Below are 15,258 nucleotides of genomic sequence, written 5' to 3' on the forward strand. Positions count from 1 at the left end.
TGTTGATTGGAGAGTAGTCATGTGATAGTCTCTTATGTATAAATGTTAATGGTTTTCAACATATATGTGTATTGTGAACGAGGCTTATCGCCAAAACTAGTTTGCTGCTGACTGTACTCTTTACAATAAATACACTAGATGTTATTGGGTTGCCGGCTGCTTCTTTTTCTTGATGACCGTTTGTCTATTGGTGTGTGGGAGGACACCTCGGCTTGGAAAACGCTGACTGCAAACTTCCAAAGTAAGACTTTGTTTTCCACTGTTCTGAGCCAAACAACCTTTGATCAAATCTTTATGTAGAGCAACAATTCTTTTTTTCAGATCCTCAGAGAGTTCTTTGCCATGAGGTGCCATGTTGAACTTCCAGTGACCAGTATGAGAGAGTGAGAGCCATAACACCAAATTTAACACACCTGCTTCCCATTCACACCTGAGACCTTGTAACACTAACGAGTCACATTACACCGGGGAGGGAAAATGGCTAATTGGGCACAATTTGGACATTTTCACTTAGGGGTGTACTCACTTTTGTTACCAGTGGTTTAGACATTATTGGCTGTGTGTTGAGTTATTTTGAGGGGACAGCAAATTTACACTGTTATACAAGCTGTACACTCACTACTTTACATTGTAGCAAAGTGTCATTTCTGCAATGTTGTCACATGAAAAGATATAATAAAATATTTACAAAAATGTGAGAGGTGTACTCCTTTTTGTGAGGTACTGTACATTTGGAAATTTGACAAGCAAAGGAACCAATAACATATGAGGAAAACTGGCCTGCTGAGAAGCAAGTTCTTTTGCCATGGTAACAAAAACCTTGGCTGCGTCCTTTTCTTCAACTGCTACTCAAAATGATGTCCCGGTGCTGTATACAATTTCAGGAAACTTCCTAAATTTGCATACAGCTACTAGATAAAGATAGGTGTAAACACACAGGAGGCTTTATTGCTATAGTTGCTATATTGTCAGACTATAGGGAATTGTGTGGGCAGGGATTCTGGGATGCAGCTGAAATGTCCATCAACCTAACAAATTTTGTGCTGAAGATCAATTTATATGCTCTGTAGTGAGTCCCGCTGGCTTGACAAATTATGTTATCTTTTTAATCTCAGTTTGTAAATTGCATTGAAAATTCTTTATTAGAATCAACTAATTAAACTTATGTGATGGATTTGGCTTGGCCCTTGCATCCCACAATGCAATATCTCTTTACAGGTCAAGAGTTTTAGCTTGGACTCATTGTCAATATTGGGTTGTATTTAAGGTATGTGCTAACTTTAGGCACCTTGTCCCTTTTATTAGACCAGAAAATATTTTTTATTACTTGATCATAGTGTTTGATCTGCCTTTTTTGCCTAAATCCTGCTGTTCCTCACCAAACTATAAAATATATGTTTTTCCTTTGCAGTCCTCTACTACATTATCTGTATGGTTATATTCATACCATGAGCAGTTAGGAATTCCAGTGTCCACAGGATTGGCGATTCACAAGGTGTCACTTTTATAGTCACCGTACTTTGACTTCTGTTCACATTAAAGTAATATCTGCGAAAAAGACATACCCCGAATTGAAAACAGCGCCAAACATCACAACTAAAGTTTCAAATACACAGTGAAAGACAGAGTGAAATATCATTAATCTATATCTTCGAACATGAAAAGGATTTTTGGGGGTGTAAGGGGAGAAAGAAGAAAACATAGCAGTGCAGTAGAGGGAGAGCCTTTTCCATTGGCAGCCAAGAGTGATTATTTTACCAGATGCTTCTTAAAAAGCACCCCCCACAGCCTCATTAACTAGTCTCTGAACTCCTGGGCCACACTCCCTTCTTCGTGCCTATCTCTAGAAACCTCCTCTGGCTGGCGTAGGTTCTTACTAGGCCACAGAAGTGGTACCACCGACTAGTGTAATCAGTGTACACCCTCTTGACAAGCGAAATCACTAATATAGAGCACAGGCAACACTGGGAACACTTTAATGCCCTGTACACACGGTCGGACATTGATCGGACATTCCGACAGCAAAATCCATGGATTTTTTCCGACGGATGTTGGCTCAAACTTGTCTTGCATACACACAGTCGCACAAAGTTGTCGGAAAATCTGATTGTTCTGAACGCGGTGACGTAAAACACGTACATCGGGACTATAAACAGGGCAGTAGCCAATAGCTTTCGTCTCTTAATTTATTCTCAGCATGCGTGGCACTTTGTGTGTCGGATTTGTGTACACATGTTCGGAATGTCCGGATTTTGCTGTTGGAAAATTTTATAGAAAGCTCTCAAACTTTGTGTGTCGGAAATTCCTGTGGAAAATGTGTGATGGAGCCTACACACGGTCAGAATTTACGATAACAAGGTCCTATCACACATTTTCCATCGGAAAATCCTATCGCGTGTACAGGGCATAAGGGGAATTAACAGCATCCCATTAAGGATTTCCCTACATTAACATTCTTACTGGACCCTCTTGTGGGTAGGAATGTTATGTACACTTTCTCTGCCTATGTGAAGTGGAGGGACTACAGCCTACACATACCAGAATATGCTGAACCACAAGGAGTAAGTGCTAGTGGCAAGGAACAGGGCTTAGCACTAGCGATGAGCCAAACACACCCAGTTTGGTTTGCACCAGAACATGCGAACAGGCAAAAAATTTGTGTGAAAATGCGAACACCACTAAAGTCTATGGGACACGAACATGAAAAATCAAAAGTGCTCATTTTAAAGGCTTATATGCAAGTTATTGCCATAAAAAAGTGTTTTGGGACCCGCGTAGTGCCCCAGGGGACATGTATCAAGGCAAAAAAAAGTTTTTAAAAGCATTTTTTCAGGAGCAGTGATTTTAATAATGCTTAAAGTGAAACAGCGCATCTTTCCGCTGTGTTTTACAGTCCCGTAGCAAAATGAAATTTCTAAAGGAAAGAATGTCATTTAAAATTGCTTGCGGCTATAATGTATTGTCGGCTTCCAGCAATATAGATAAAAAACCATTGAAAAAAAACGGCGTCCATGCCAAAATGTAAAAAAAAAAAATGGCGTGGGGGCCCCCCCAAAATTCATACCAGGCGCTTCAGGTCTGGCATGGATTTTAAGGGGAACCCCATGCCAAAATTGAAAAAAAAAATGACGTGGGGGTCCCCCCCAAAATCCATACCAGACCCTTATCCAAGTATGAAACCTGGCAGGCCAGGATAGGGGGGGACGAGTGAGCGCCCTCCCCTGAACCGCACCAGGCCACACGCCCTCATCATGGGGAGGGTGCTTTGGGGTCCCCTTGCCCACCTTGCCCCTATGTTGATGGGGACAAGGGCCTCATCCCCACAACCCTTGCCCGGTGGTTGTGGGGATCTGCGGGCGGGGGGCTTATCGGAATCTGGGGGCCCCCTTTAACAAGGGGGCCCCCAGATCCCGCCCCCCCATGTGAATAGGTATGGGGTACATTGTACTCCTACCCATTCACCAAAAAAGTGTAAAAAAAGTAAAAACGACAGGAGACAGTTTTGGACAATTCCTTTATTTTAAAAAAAAGTGTCCCGCGATGTCCATCCATCTTCAATCACGGTGCCTGGACCTAAAAAATAGCAAAAAAAAAAAAAAAAAGCTCCGCCTCGATGGGAGACGTCCCGCCGACTGCTGTCTTTCGGCTGTGAAGGCTGTTATATTTGGACAAGGGCAGGGCCACCCGGTGACGTAAATGGGTGACCCCGCCCCCTCTGACGTCACATGATGTCAGAAGGGGGTGTGGTCACCCAGTTACATCATCGGGTGGCCCTGCCCTTGCCTATATAACAGCTGTCACAGCCAAGAGACAGCAGTCGACGGGATGCCTCCTATCAAGGAGGAGCTTTTTTTTTTTCTATTTCTTGGGTCTATCTGTGCCGTGATTGAAGATGGATGCACATCGCGGGACATGTTTTTTTTTTATAAAGGAATTGTCCAAAACCTAACAATATCTCTTAGAGCAGCGGTGTCAAACTGGTGGCCCTCCAGCTGTTGCGAAACTACAAGTCCTATCATGCCTCTGCCTTTGGGAGTCATGCTTGTTACTGTCAGCCTTGCAATGCTTCATGGGACTTCGCAACCAATGGAGAACTGCCAGTTTGAGACCCCTGCCTCAGAGCTACCCACAACTATGCAGTGCAAGGGCCTGGCTGAAAGGAAACAAATTGTTGGATTGTTTAGGCAGGCCCCCCACACTCAGAGTTTAATGTATATGGCCGGGTTAAATTGCAGGCCTTGAACATTATTTCAGGACTATATGAATAGTAAAAGTAATAATAGGACTAAATACAGATGGAATAGCTGATTCTACTCAATGAGACCTGGAGATCCAGCTGTGAATACTGCTTTAGTCAGCTGTGCACTCATTCTATTTTCTATAGAGTAATGTTTAGTACACATTATGAGAAAATCAGGCGAAAAATACCAATTTTGGAGCGATCGTACGATAATCTGATCGTTTGTACACAGTTTGAGGGCCGATTACGACAATTCATGCAAAATTATCCGAAGGGACAAGCACGTTTAACTTTTTCTCGTATGATGCCAGAACAAACGATTTACGTTTTAACCAGTACAGTATTCGTCCGAAAAAAATCGAGTGACCAAGACTGCGCATTCTCGGAAATGAAAGAATACATTACAATACAATACATTATATTTGTTTCGGAACTTTAGTAACCTCTTCATTTTCCATATGAGACTAGCATGCAAAAAAAAAAATAAAATAAATGATCGTTTGTCTAATATTCTAATTGTGTGTATGAGGCTTAAGGCTTATGTCAAACTTGCAAACTTGTCACTGTAAAGTTGTCACCAGTGACAGGATCGCTATGCAGGACAGGGCATTGCAGAGGAATACTAGCTTACCTGCGCAGGTAGTGTTGATGTCTCCTGTTGCTGGCAAGTTGTGTATAAATATCAGCTTGAGCTATTGATCTCTATAAATTACCTGCTTTTGACAACTAAGGGGATATTGGGTAATGTGAAAAGTGCCTAATGCCGCGTACACACGACCAGTTTTGCTGCCGGAATAAACTCTGAAGGTTTCTCCGACGGAACTCCACCGGAATTCCATTCAAGTGGTCTTGCCTACACACGGTCAACCCAAAGTCCGACCAAAGTCCGACTGTCCAGAAGGTGGTGACGTACAGCACGTACGACAGGACTAGAAAATGGAAGTTCAATAGCCAAAAGCCAATAGCTTCCGTCTCGTACTTGCTTCAGAGCAAGCGTCGTTTTTAGTCCGTCGGAACAGCAAACGAGCGGTTTTCCCGATAAGCATATTTAGAACATGTTCTATTTCTAGGTCCGGCAGAATTTTAGAAAAAAAAAGTCAGATGAGGCACACACGCGATCAGAATAGACGATGAAAAGCTTCAGTCGGACTTTTTCTGTCGGACATTCCGCTCGTGTGTACGCGGCTTTACTCCCCATTTGCTGGTTTCCAAGGCGAATTCCAGAGAAGACTGCTATCACTCTTCAATGTTTTTATGTAATACAAAAGCCCAAATTCCATGAAAACCTTTTTTTTTTAATAAAGTGGGGAACTTTTGTCAGATTTTCACTACAAGTTGTGACATCACTGGGGTGATTTGTTTTATGCCTGTAACACCTAGACAATAAAGCAGGGGAATCAGGGTCAACCAAAAAATGTAATATTGTTGCTGTCTTTTAATGACATTTCCCATCACTTTTTGTCCCCCTGATTCTCATCACTATGATAGGAAGTGAGGACAAATTTCTCCAATGGGGAAACAGACAGCAATACACACCTAAATGTAAAAGCAGTTTACTTTTAATTGTTTAAAGCCCTGGCCATAAGAAAATAAGGACAATATGTACCTACACACAAACACACCTTTCAATTTCTTCTGCAGAGCGATTTGGCTTTTCATTACACCTCTGGGCGTGTTGCAGTGTTGGCCAGAAAACGGCGACTTGGCTATTTTTCACCTATTTGTTTGCAGTAGGTTACTTGGAACACATGAGTAAACTTTGTCCTAACACAGCCTTGTCAGTGAACTTATCACAGACAAACATCATTCTTATGTGTAACATGGGGCAAAGCACAGTTGTAAAGCTTTTCTTTATACATATTTTCAAAACTGAAAACTCTATACCTGAATACTAGATCTTGCATGGACATCTGCAGTTCAGTTTGCCTCTTCCTGTCATAATATTCCCAGCATTGGCTTTATGTAACAATGTAAATGGGGGGGGGGGGGGGGGGGGCATTATTTACTGGTGTTGTTGTGTAGCCATGCTGGGTTACATGTTTTCCACATCTATAGCCTTATGGTATGGGAAAACCTGTACTCTTTAACCTGATCCTGCCTGGTGTAAATTGGCCCCCTATACTCAGTGAGGTGCTAAGGGCACAGGGTCCTCTCACACCACCCAAAAGCCCTTCCATGACCTCCTCAGGCCTTACAGGCCCCAGCAGCAGCCCATCCAGCAGATATTTTGTTTCCAGAGGATGTTCCAAATAATTATGAGGTTAGGAGAAGCTAGATTCCATACGTGCAACAACACCTTACTAATACACAGTTTATGCACATAGTTTCACACTTCAGTAGTTTGAATAGTGATGGCACATTTCTTCAGTTGTAAACAGCAGATTAGAGAACCAAATCAAGGAGTACCCAATACCTTTAGGGGTTTAAGGCAAGTGAGTAGTCCTGCAACTTTTTTTCCTTGCTTCCCCCTTTGGGGAAGCTCCGGAAGCTAGATCCTCAACATTTTAGCCCTTGCTGCCTTAGATCTTGCACTGCTTCCCATGTCCAACTGGCACAGATGAACTCCCACCAGACTATTTATACAGGGCCCTCTACCCAAGATGCCCCATGCTGGCACGGGCAGGTCTGGCACTACCTTGCTACCTATGATACACCCAACTCACTACTCTGGGGTCCTCTAGCAGCTACCTAGACATCTACCTGCCTACTCTTCACTACAGGATTCACAACCCTAAATAAGGCAATACGGTATGAACTGAGAAGGCCCTCTCATGGCCCCTCTGGCACCATTGCAGCAGGCTCTGTGTCCTGTACTGCAATGTTTCCCAACCCCAGTCCTCAAGTACCCACAACAGGTCATGTTTTCAGGCTGTTATTTTGCACAGGTGATTCGATCAGTTTCACTGCCTCAGTAATTACCACAGCCGTTTCATCTGAGGGAAATCCTGAAAACATGACCTGTTGTGGGTACTTGAGGACTGGAGTTGAGAAACATTGCTCTACTGGCCTTGCCTCCAAACATCCAGCATGGAGAACAGAGACCTTTTCCGGAGATAGCAAAAATGCTTGCAGCCCTCTTCAAATGCTAACAGGGTCTCCCTCTGGCTGGCTGTCAGTGGTGGTGTCGAGACAAATTGTGCATCCTCTGGACCACTTCTGTAAGGTGATCTCTGCAGTGGTCCATTGTTTTCTTAAGTTCAGCTTGGGCAGTAGGAACCTTTGGGTGATCACAACCCTCTCTGGTTTAGGAAAGATATCCCACAGCCCTCCTGGGAACAGCAAGGAAGGGTAGGGTACAGCTGTCGGTACCTTTGTTCTCTACAACAGGAGTTTGTTTATCCTGTCCCTGCAACAGTAGCTCCTGTAGATTCCTCCAATCCGACCACTTCCAAAGATGAGAGCTCAGCAGTCTGAGCAGTGAGCCCACAGTGTCACAGCAGGCAATCATAGGCGTGCGCACAGGGTGTGCCGGGTGTGCCTGGGCACACCCTAATCACCCCGTGCTGTGTCCAGAGATTTGCCCCAAAATGCTGCATCCAAGAGAGTGTGTGGCCCGCGCTGCCTGTGAAACAGTTTCACAGGCAGCAGATCGTGAGAATTGCCAGAGCTGTTCAGTGTATGAAACTGTCAGATAATGACACTGCATGCAGGGAGAGACACCAGCTGTCAAAATGTCGGGGTGATGTCGGGGGTGGGCGGGACAGAACGGCCATCAAATACCAGCCAATGGGATGGGGTCTGGGTGGGCCACTACATTTATGTGGCCCCGCCCCCTCTCTGAAGCAGATCAAACATTGGCTGGTGTTTATAGCGCTTGGTCCCGCCCACTCCCGATATCACGGCTGAGTTGTAAGTCATCACAACTCAGCCGCGATGTCGGGGGTGGGCGGGATCAAGCGCCAACACCAGCCAATGATTGGGCTGCTTAAGAGAGGGGGCGGAGCCAGAGAAATGTAGCGGCCCGCCCAGACCCATCCAATTGGCTGGTGTTTGGTAACTGTTCAGTCCCGCCCACCACCAGCATCACCGCTGACTTTTAACAGCTGGTGTCTCTCCCTGCATGCAGTGTCATTATCTGACAGTTTATACACTGAACAGCTCTGGCAATTCTCACGATCTCCTGAATGTGAAACTCCCCCTCTCTCCTATCTGTGCCACCCAATGCTGCCTATCAGTGCCAACCAATGATGCCAATCAGTGCCAACCAATGCTGCCTATCAGTGCCAACCAATGCTGCCAATCAGTGCAAACCAATGCTGCCAATCAGTGCCAACCAATTCTGTCTATCAATGCCAACCAATGCTGCCAATCAGTGCCAACCAATGCTGCCTATCAGTGCCAACCCTTACTGCCTATCTGTGCCAGTGCTGCTTATCAGTGCCAACCAATTCTGCCTATCAGTGCCAACCATTGTAAACCAGTGCTGCCTATGAGTGCCAACCAATGCTGCCTATCAGTGCCAGTGCTGCTTATCAGTGCCAACCAATGCTGCCTATCAGTGCCAGTGCTGCTTATCAGTGCCAACCAATGTTGCCTATCAATGCCCACCAGTACTGCCTATCTGTGCCAGTGCTGCTTATCAGTGCCAACCAATTCTGCCTATCAGTGCCAACCAATGCTGCCTATCAGTGCAAACCAATGCTGCCTATCAGTGCCAACCAATGCTGTAAATCTGTGCCAACCAATGCTGTCAATCAGTGCCAACCAATGCTGCCTATCAGTGCTGCCTATCAGTGCCCATAAGTGCTGCCCATCAGTGCTGCCAATCAGTGCCCATCAGTGCTGCATATCAGTGCCCATCAGTGCTGCCTATCAGTGCCAAACAGTGCTGACAATTAGTGCCCATCAGTGCTGCCAATCAGTGCCAACCAATGCTGCCAATCAGTGCCAACCAATGCTGCCAATCAGTACCAACCAATGCTGCCAATCAGTGCCAACCAGTACTGCCTATCCGTGCCAGTGCTGCTTATCAGTGCCAACCAATTCTGCCTATCAGTGCCAACCATTGCAAACCAGTGCTGCCTATCAGTGCAAACCAGTGCTGCCTATCAGTGCAAACCAATGCTGCTTATCAGTGCCAGTGCTGCTCATCAGTGCCAACCAATGCTGCCTATCAGTGCCAACCAGTACTGCCTATCTGTGCCAGTGCTGCTTATCAGTGCCAACCAATTCTGCCTATCAGTGCCAACCAGTGCTGCCTATCAGTGCAAAACAGTGCTGCCTATCAGTGCCAACCAATGCTGCCTATCAGTGCCAACCAATGCTGTAAATCAGTGCCAACCAATGCTGTAAATCAGTGCCAACCAATGCTGCCTATCAGTGCTGCATATTAGTGCCCATCAGTGCTGCCTATCAGTGCCAATCAGTGCCCATAAGTGCTGCCCATCAGTGCTGCCAATCAGTGCACATCAGTGCTGCATATCAGTGCCCATCAGTGCAGCCTATCAGTTCCAATCACTGCTGACAATTAGTGCCCATCAGTGCTGCCTATCAGTGCCAATCAGTGCTGACAATTAGTGCCCATCAGTGCTGCCTATCAGTGCCACCTACCAGTGCCCATCAGTGCTGCCAGTCAGTGCCCATCAGTGCTGCCTATCAGTGCAGCCTATCAGTGCCCATCAGTGCCAATCAGTGTCCATCAGTGCTGCCAATCAGTGCTGTGAATCAGAGCCTATCAGTGCCCAAAAGAGCTACCAATAAGAGCCCATCAGTGATGCATATCAGTGCCCATCAGTGCCACCTATCAGTGCCAATCAGTGCCCATTAGTGCCAATCAGTGCTGCCTATCAGTACCACCTATCAGTGCACATCAGTGCTACCAATTAGTGCCCATCAACGCTGCCAATCAGTGCAGCCTATTAGTGCCCATTAGTGCTGTCTATCAGTGCCCATCAGTGCTGCCTTAGCAGGGATGGTGGAAACCCCTCTACAGATAATTGCAATACAAATTACCTTCGAGTGCAACAACTTTTTAGTTGGAAGGTTCACACCATTATAGCACTTTAGATTTTTTATTTTTTAGAGTGTTACACTTAATTGTATATGTTTTAGTTACAGTTATAATGTGAATTATTGCACTTGAAGTTAATTTCCCACCACCCCTGCTAAGTCCATGTCTTTATGGACCTTGCTTTGTGCACTGGTGCGCAGTCATGTTGGAACAGGAAGGGGTCATCCCCAAACTGTTCCCTCAAAGTTGAGAGCATGAAATTGTCCAAAATGTCTTGGTGTGCTGACGCCTTAAGAGTTCCCTTTACTGGAACTAAGGGGCCAAGCCCAACCCCTGAAAAACAACTCCACACCATAATCCCCCCTCCATCAAATGATTTGGACCAGTGCAGAAAGCAAGGTCCATAAAGACATGGATGAGCGAGTTTGGGATGGAGGAACGTGACTGACCTGCAAAGAGTCCTGACCTCAACCCGATAGAACACCTTTGGGATGAATTCGAGTGGAGACTGCGAGCCAGACCTTCTTGTCCAACATCAGCGCCTGACCTCACAAATGCCCTTCTGGAAGAATGGTCAAACATTCCCATAGACTAAACCTTGTGGACAGCCTTCCTAGAAGAGTTGAAGCTTTTACAGCTGCAAAGGGTGGGCCAACTCAATATTGAACCCTATGGACTAAGACGGCATTAAAGTTCATGTGCGTGTAAAGGCAGGCGTCCCAATACTTTTCACAATATATATATGTATGTGTGCTTGAGCTTTCGGGTGCACACCCTAATGCAATAGGCTGCGCACGCCTATGCAGGCAATAGTTCCCCCTGTGCCCTCCAGCCAGTAGAAATGGAGTTTAATGTTTAAGACTGTGGACAATTCAGCCAGGATTGACACCACCTTTTTGCACATGCTGCTGGCTATTATTGGGCTCCCTCGGCCTTAATTCCACCCAGTGGGGAGTGATGCTTCATGCCTCTGCTAACCAATGGGCTTCCAGAATACTTTTTTTGAACCCAGGGCCCTTATGCCAGACTGGCATTTTGTATTCTTCCAACTTTAAGCAGTTAACCCATTGGACAGGCTGTCAGACTTCCTGGAGTGTTAAGCATTCACCTTGCTCTGACAGTAGACCAAGTTCTTCTCTGGTGATCTAGTCTAGAATTCAGCTTCACCCCTCCCAGGCCAACCAGTGCAAGCTTCAGGCCCCAGCCTCCAACCTACCCTTCTCAGGCACGTGTCCTCCCTAGGCAGCAGACCTGGGAGGTTTGTGCTGGAAAGTTAGAATTAGGAGATGGGGGGGGGGGGGGTTTGCAGGATTGGTGCTAAGAGGGTGAAATGAATATGGGGGAAAGATTTGCGCCGAGAGGGGGGAATTGGGGGGTCAGAAAAGGGGGGATTTTGGGATTTTGGGGGTGAGAGGAATTGTGTTGGGGGTTTGTGCTGGGATGTCAGAGTGGATTAGTGCTAGGAGGTGGATTGGAGGAGAGAGGATTTGTGCTGGGGGATGGGGAAGGATTTGTGCTAAGAGGGGGATATGGGGGGGTGATTTGTGCTGGACAGAAGGAGTTTTGAGGGAAGAGAGGATTTGTGCTAAGAGAGTGAAGTTGGGGGACAGATTTGTGACTGGGAGGACCCGCTTGTCGGAGCCATGGGCTCTGCTAGGAGTACAGTGCCCAGTGCCAGCTTTATAGAGCCGGGAAGGTGGCGCTTAGTCTTAGGAGGCCGATGCTGCTCCTTGCTCCAGCTTTCCGAGGGGCCGTTGCTTCTCCTCACGGCCAAACAGGAAGTGGGACCTAAAACCCGATTGGCCAGGGAGTCCTAAGACTCCCTGGCCAATCGGGTCTCAGGACCCACTTCCTGATTGGCTGGAAGGCGAAGCAGGAAAACATTAGCGAATATTAATTTGCTAATGTCACACAACTGAGTGGGCTGAGGGCGCAGTGCTCTGCGCCCCAAGCCCACCCTTTTCTGAAGCCAATTAGAGCCTCAGGCTCTAATCATGTGCGTCATAAAAAAAAAACAAAAAACATTGAAATCCATGCGTCTGGCTCCCTGCATGTCGATTAGGGTCCGGGCGCATGGATTAGGGGGGTGCGCCCCTGCATTTACTATATCTGGTCTCCCACAGTACACAGAACATGAAAATGCAATTATTTTAGTAAATATAAACTGCTAAGTACCTTTTCTCATCAGCAGTATATAGCAGTCTTATGACTTCTATCAGTGTCTGGTTAAAGCTTGTAGGGGGAGTTTTCATTCTCCTCTGACTGTCCTATGAGGCTGCATGACCCCTGACCCTCTGTCTGGACAGTGCTGATTGGTCCTGTGCTGATCACATGCACTTTCCTAAGAAAAAAAACTCTCTAGCAATACACAACAAACTGTGCTGAGTGATGCCAAAGACTCTGTCTTATCAGGAAATTGATTGGGGACAGTGGAAGAAGGGGAGGATCAGAGAAGACAAGATCAAACAGCCTTTTTGCACAATTCAGAGGATTAACCACTTAGGTTACACAGTGAGTATAATAAGCATAGTTTACTGCATATACAGACTGATTTTACTGTTGTGGGTTTAGTAACACTTTAAGAATACAGTACATACTTGAATAGAATATATTTTAAACCAGAATTTAGTGTCACTTTAAGCAGCTGAGTTGTATTTTGCATCAACCTGTTGCAGGCCCTGTTCAGCAGATCTCAGACAGAAAGAGGGGGAAGCAGTACAAGGAACCAATCCAATCATGACAAGGAGCATGCTGATAGGAGCAAAGAGCAGAGAGAGTATCAAAGTCTGCTACTTTTGTTTCACTGTCCAGTCCCATGATAGGGGTGGGGAGGAGACCTGTACATAATACTTAACTGCAATAGAGTAAAAAAAAGTATTCTGTCCTGCCAGACAGAGCTGTACTTTGGTCGGTAAAACAGCTCCCTTATATGTATTTCATCTTTGTATTTAGATGTTTGCCTGGAGTTCTTCCTTCCTTTACAGAATTATTTGGAATGTGAATTCCAGAGTATGGTGGGGATCAGTGAGTAATTCGGTGATCGGTCTATAGCTGTCTGCACTATCACTGTAAGGACAGACGCAGAATAGCCATATTAGTCATTTCAGACACCCTTCCCAGTGTAAGGTGATGTAAGGACAAAAGAGAATTATTACTCCTGAGATTTATCCGGTAAAGAAAAAACACAGATGACACAATAATCCTGACCCAGAGGAGTTTATTTCAGGTAAAACCACTGAAGTTTCCTTTTTTTGAGTCTCTCCTTTTATTGTAATGTATTACCTCTACAGTCAGGGCTGCTGCACACAGACCAAAAATAACAAAGAAGACTCATACTGGGTTCTTAGTGGGTACATGGTCAACACAGGGGGGGACTTCCATCTTCCGTTGTGATCACTGGGGCTTCCTTGTTAACTGATCAGACCCCAATAAGAGTATTTATGAAAACCTGTACTAGGTAAAATATGGAGGCTGACATTTCTAACCTATATCTGAAAATGCTAGTTTATTTATTTTAGGTACTTGACCAGTGCAAAACCGATATCCCCAACTTTCCATTACCACCTTTTACCTTATTAAACCCTTTTCCTTTTTTCTCTCTTATCTATAATGAAATAGACCACACACAAGAGTGTTTTGGAGTAAAAACTGGCCATAGCAGCCTCCTTTTTATTAATAAACTATAAAACCTATATTAAATAACTTTCTTAATCAACATATGTATAACTATGTACAACCCTTTTTTAACCAACACTTTTTAACTCCCAATCTTTTGGTCTTCTGATGGCACCCCGAACTTCACGTTCTCCACTGTAAACTTTTCACCACCACCAGTACACTGCGGGACCATATTTTACCATACCAAGGCCTCCAGCCGTATTAACAGCTTGGAGACAACCCTTCCCTCAGTGCAAACATTTTCGTATTCCAGCCTACCCTTTTGCTGGAAAAAACACACCAGAGGGGCACATAACCTTGAAAGAGCCCCCCACCATTTTCATCACATCTGTTTTGTACCACCATCAGAGACCAAAGATACCGCCACAGCCCGCAAGGATGACCCCTTAGCCTTAGGGGCCCCTCCACACACTCAAGGCCCTCTCAATACAATCCTGAAGACCAAGTGCCCATAAATCGTTGCCCACAGCTGACAGGTGCACTCCGTCTCCCCTCAGGTACATCCCCACGTTAACTTCCAACTCCATGTGTCTCACAACCAATCCCCCATTGTTAACAACAAATTTACCCACAGCTTTATTCACCTTAATTCGCGCCTTGTTGATCCTGAACACAGATCTTGCCATGCGCCAGGATGTCCGCGCTACTATGTCCAACCACACCACTATCATCCCCGGGAAAGCCACCCGAAGTGCCAAAAAATCACACTTCACAGCAGACACCAGCTCCCTGGTGGATCGGACCCCCAGATCATTCCCTCCAGCATGTAACACCAAAACATCAGGAGGCCTATCAAGCCGAGCGTATCGTTCGACTTCCGGAACAAATCTGTTCCATCCCATCCCTGGAATTCCTCTCCATCTAATACATGCCTCCCTCCTTGAAAACCCCAGTTGCCTGCCTTCCGGTCTAGCTTCCCCCCTCTTGGCACCCCAAAAAACATAAGAGTGCCCCAATATCCAGATGAGGCGTGGCTGACCTTCATCTGAAAAGACATAACACAACATAACATGAATATAAATGCGCAGCCCCTACACACCCATTTTTTTTTTTAAACATCATCATGTAACAAGTGAGGGCGCACATAAGACCGAAACCTCCTGGATTCCCACCTCCCAATCCTTTTAATTGCTGCCTCATCCAACCCACACCTGGCAGCCTCTGTAGCCTCCCCGATGCGGAAGGAGTGTGAGGCGAATTGTCTACCATCCAGCCCCGCCGCCCCAAGGCATTTTCGGAACACTGCAATAAACTGAAACCTAGATTAAAAGGTCCCATCCCCATGTACAAACAACGGCCCCTCACCAGGCAAAGTTCCGAACCCGGCAATGAGAACAGCTGCACCATCTTGATCTGTCTTAGACCTGCGCAACCTCAACACCACCCTATC

At 45.8% G+C, this 15,258-nt stretch overlaps 1 protein-coding gene across 2 annotated transcripts in view; it reads right to left on the minus strand.

The window, feature by feature from the left end:
- LOC141132548 (protein NDNF-like) overlaps nt 1-15,258 on the minus strand; it is a 74,764-nt gene that overhangs the window by 13,685 nt on the left and 45,821 nt on the right. Inside the window, exon 3 of one of the 2 annotated variants that reach the window (XM_073621102.1) lies at nt 1,448-1,548. The exons of the other annotated variant lie outside the window; for it this stretch is intronic. Within the exon in view, the coding sequence (XP_073477203.1) occupies nt 1,448-1,548 (101 nt within the window). The remainder of the gene's footprint in view (nt 1-1,447; nt 1,549-15,258) is intronic. 2 annotated transcript variants of the gene reach the window in all.

This window comes from Aquarana catesbeiana, linkage group LG03 (assembly GCF_042186555.1).
Source record: "Aquarana catesbeiana isolate 2022-GZ linkage group LG03, ASM4218655v1, whole genome shotgun sequence".
NCBI classification, from domain to species: domain Eukaryota; kingdom Metazoa; phylum Chordata; class Amphibia; order Anura; family Ranidae; genus Aquarana; species Aquarana catesbeiana.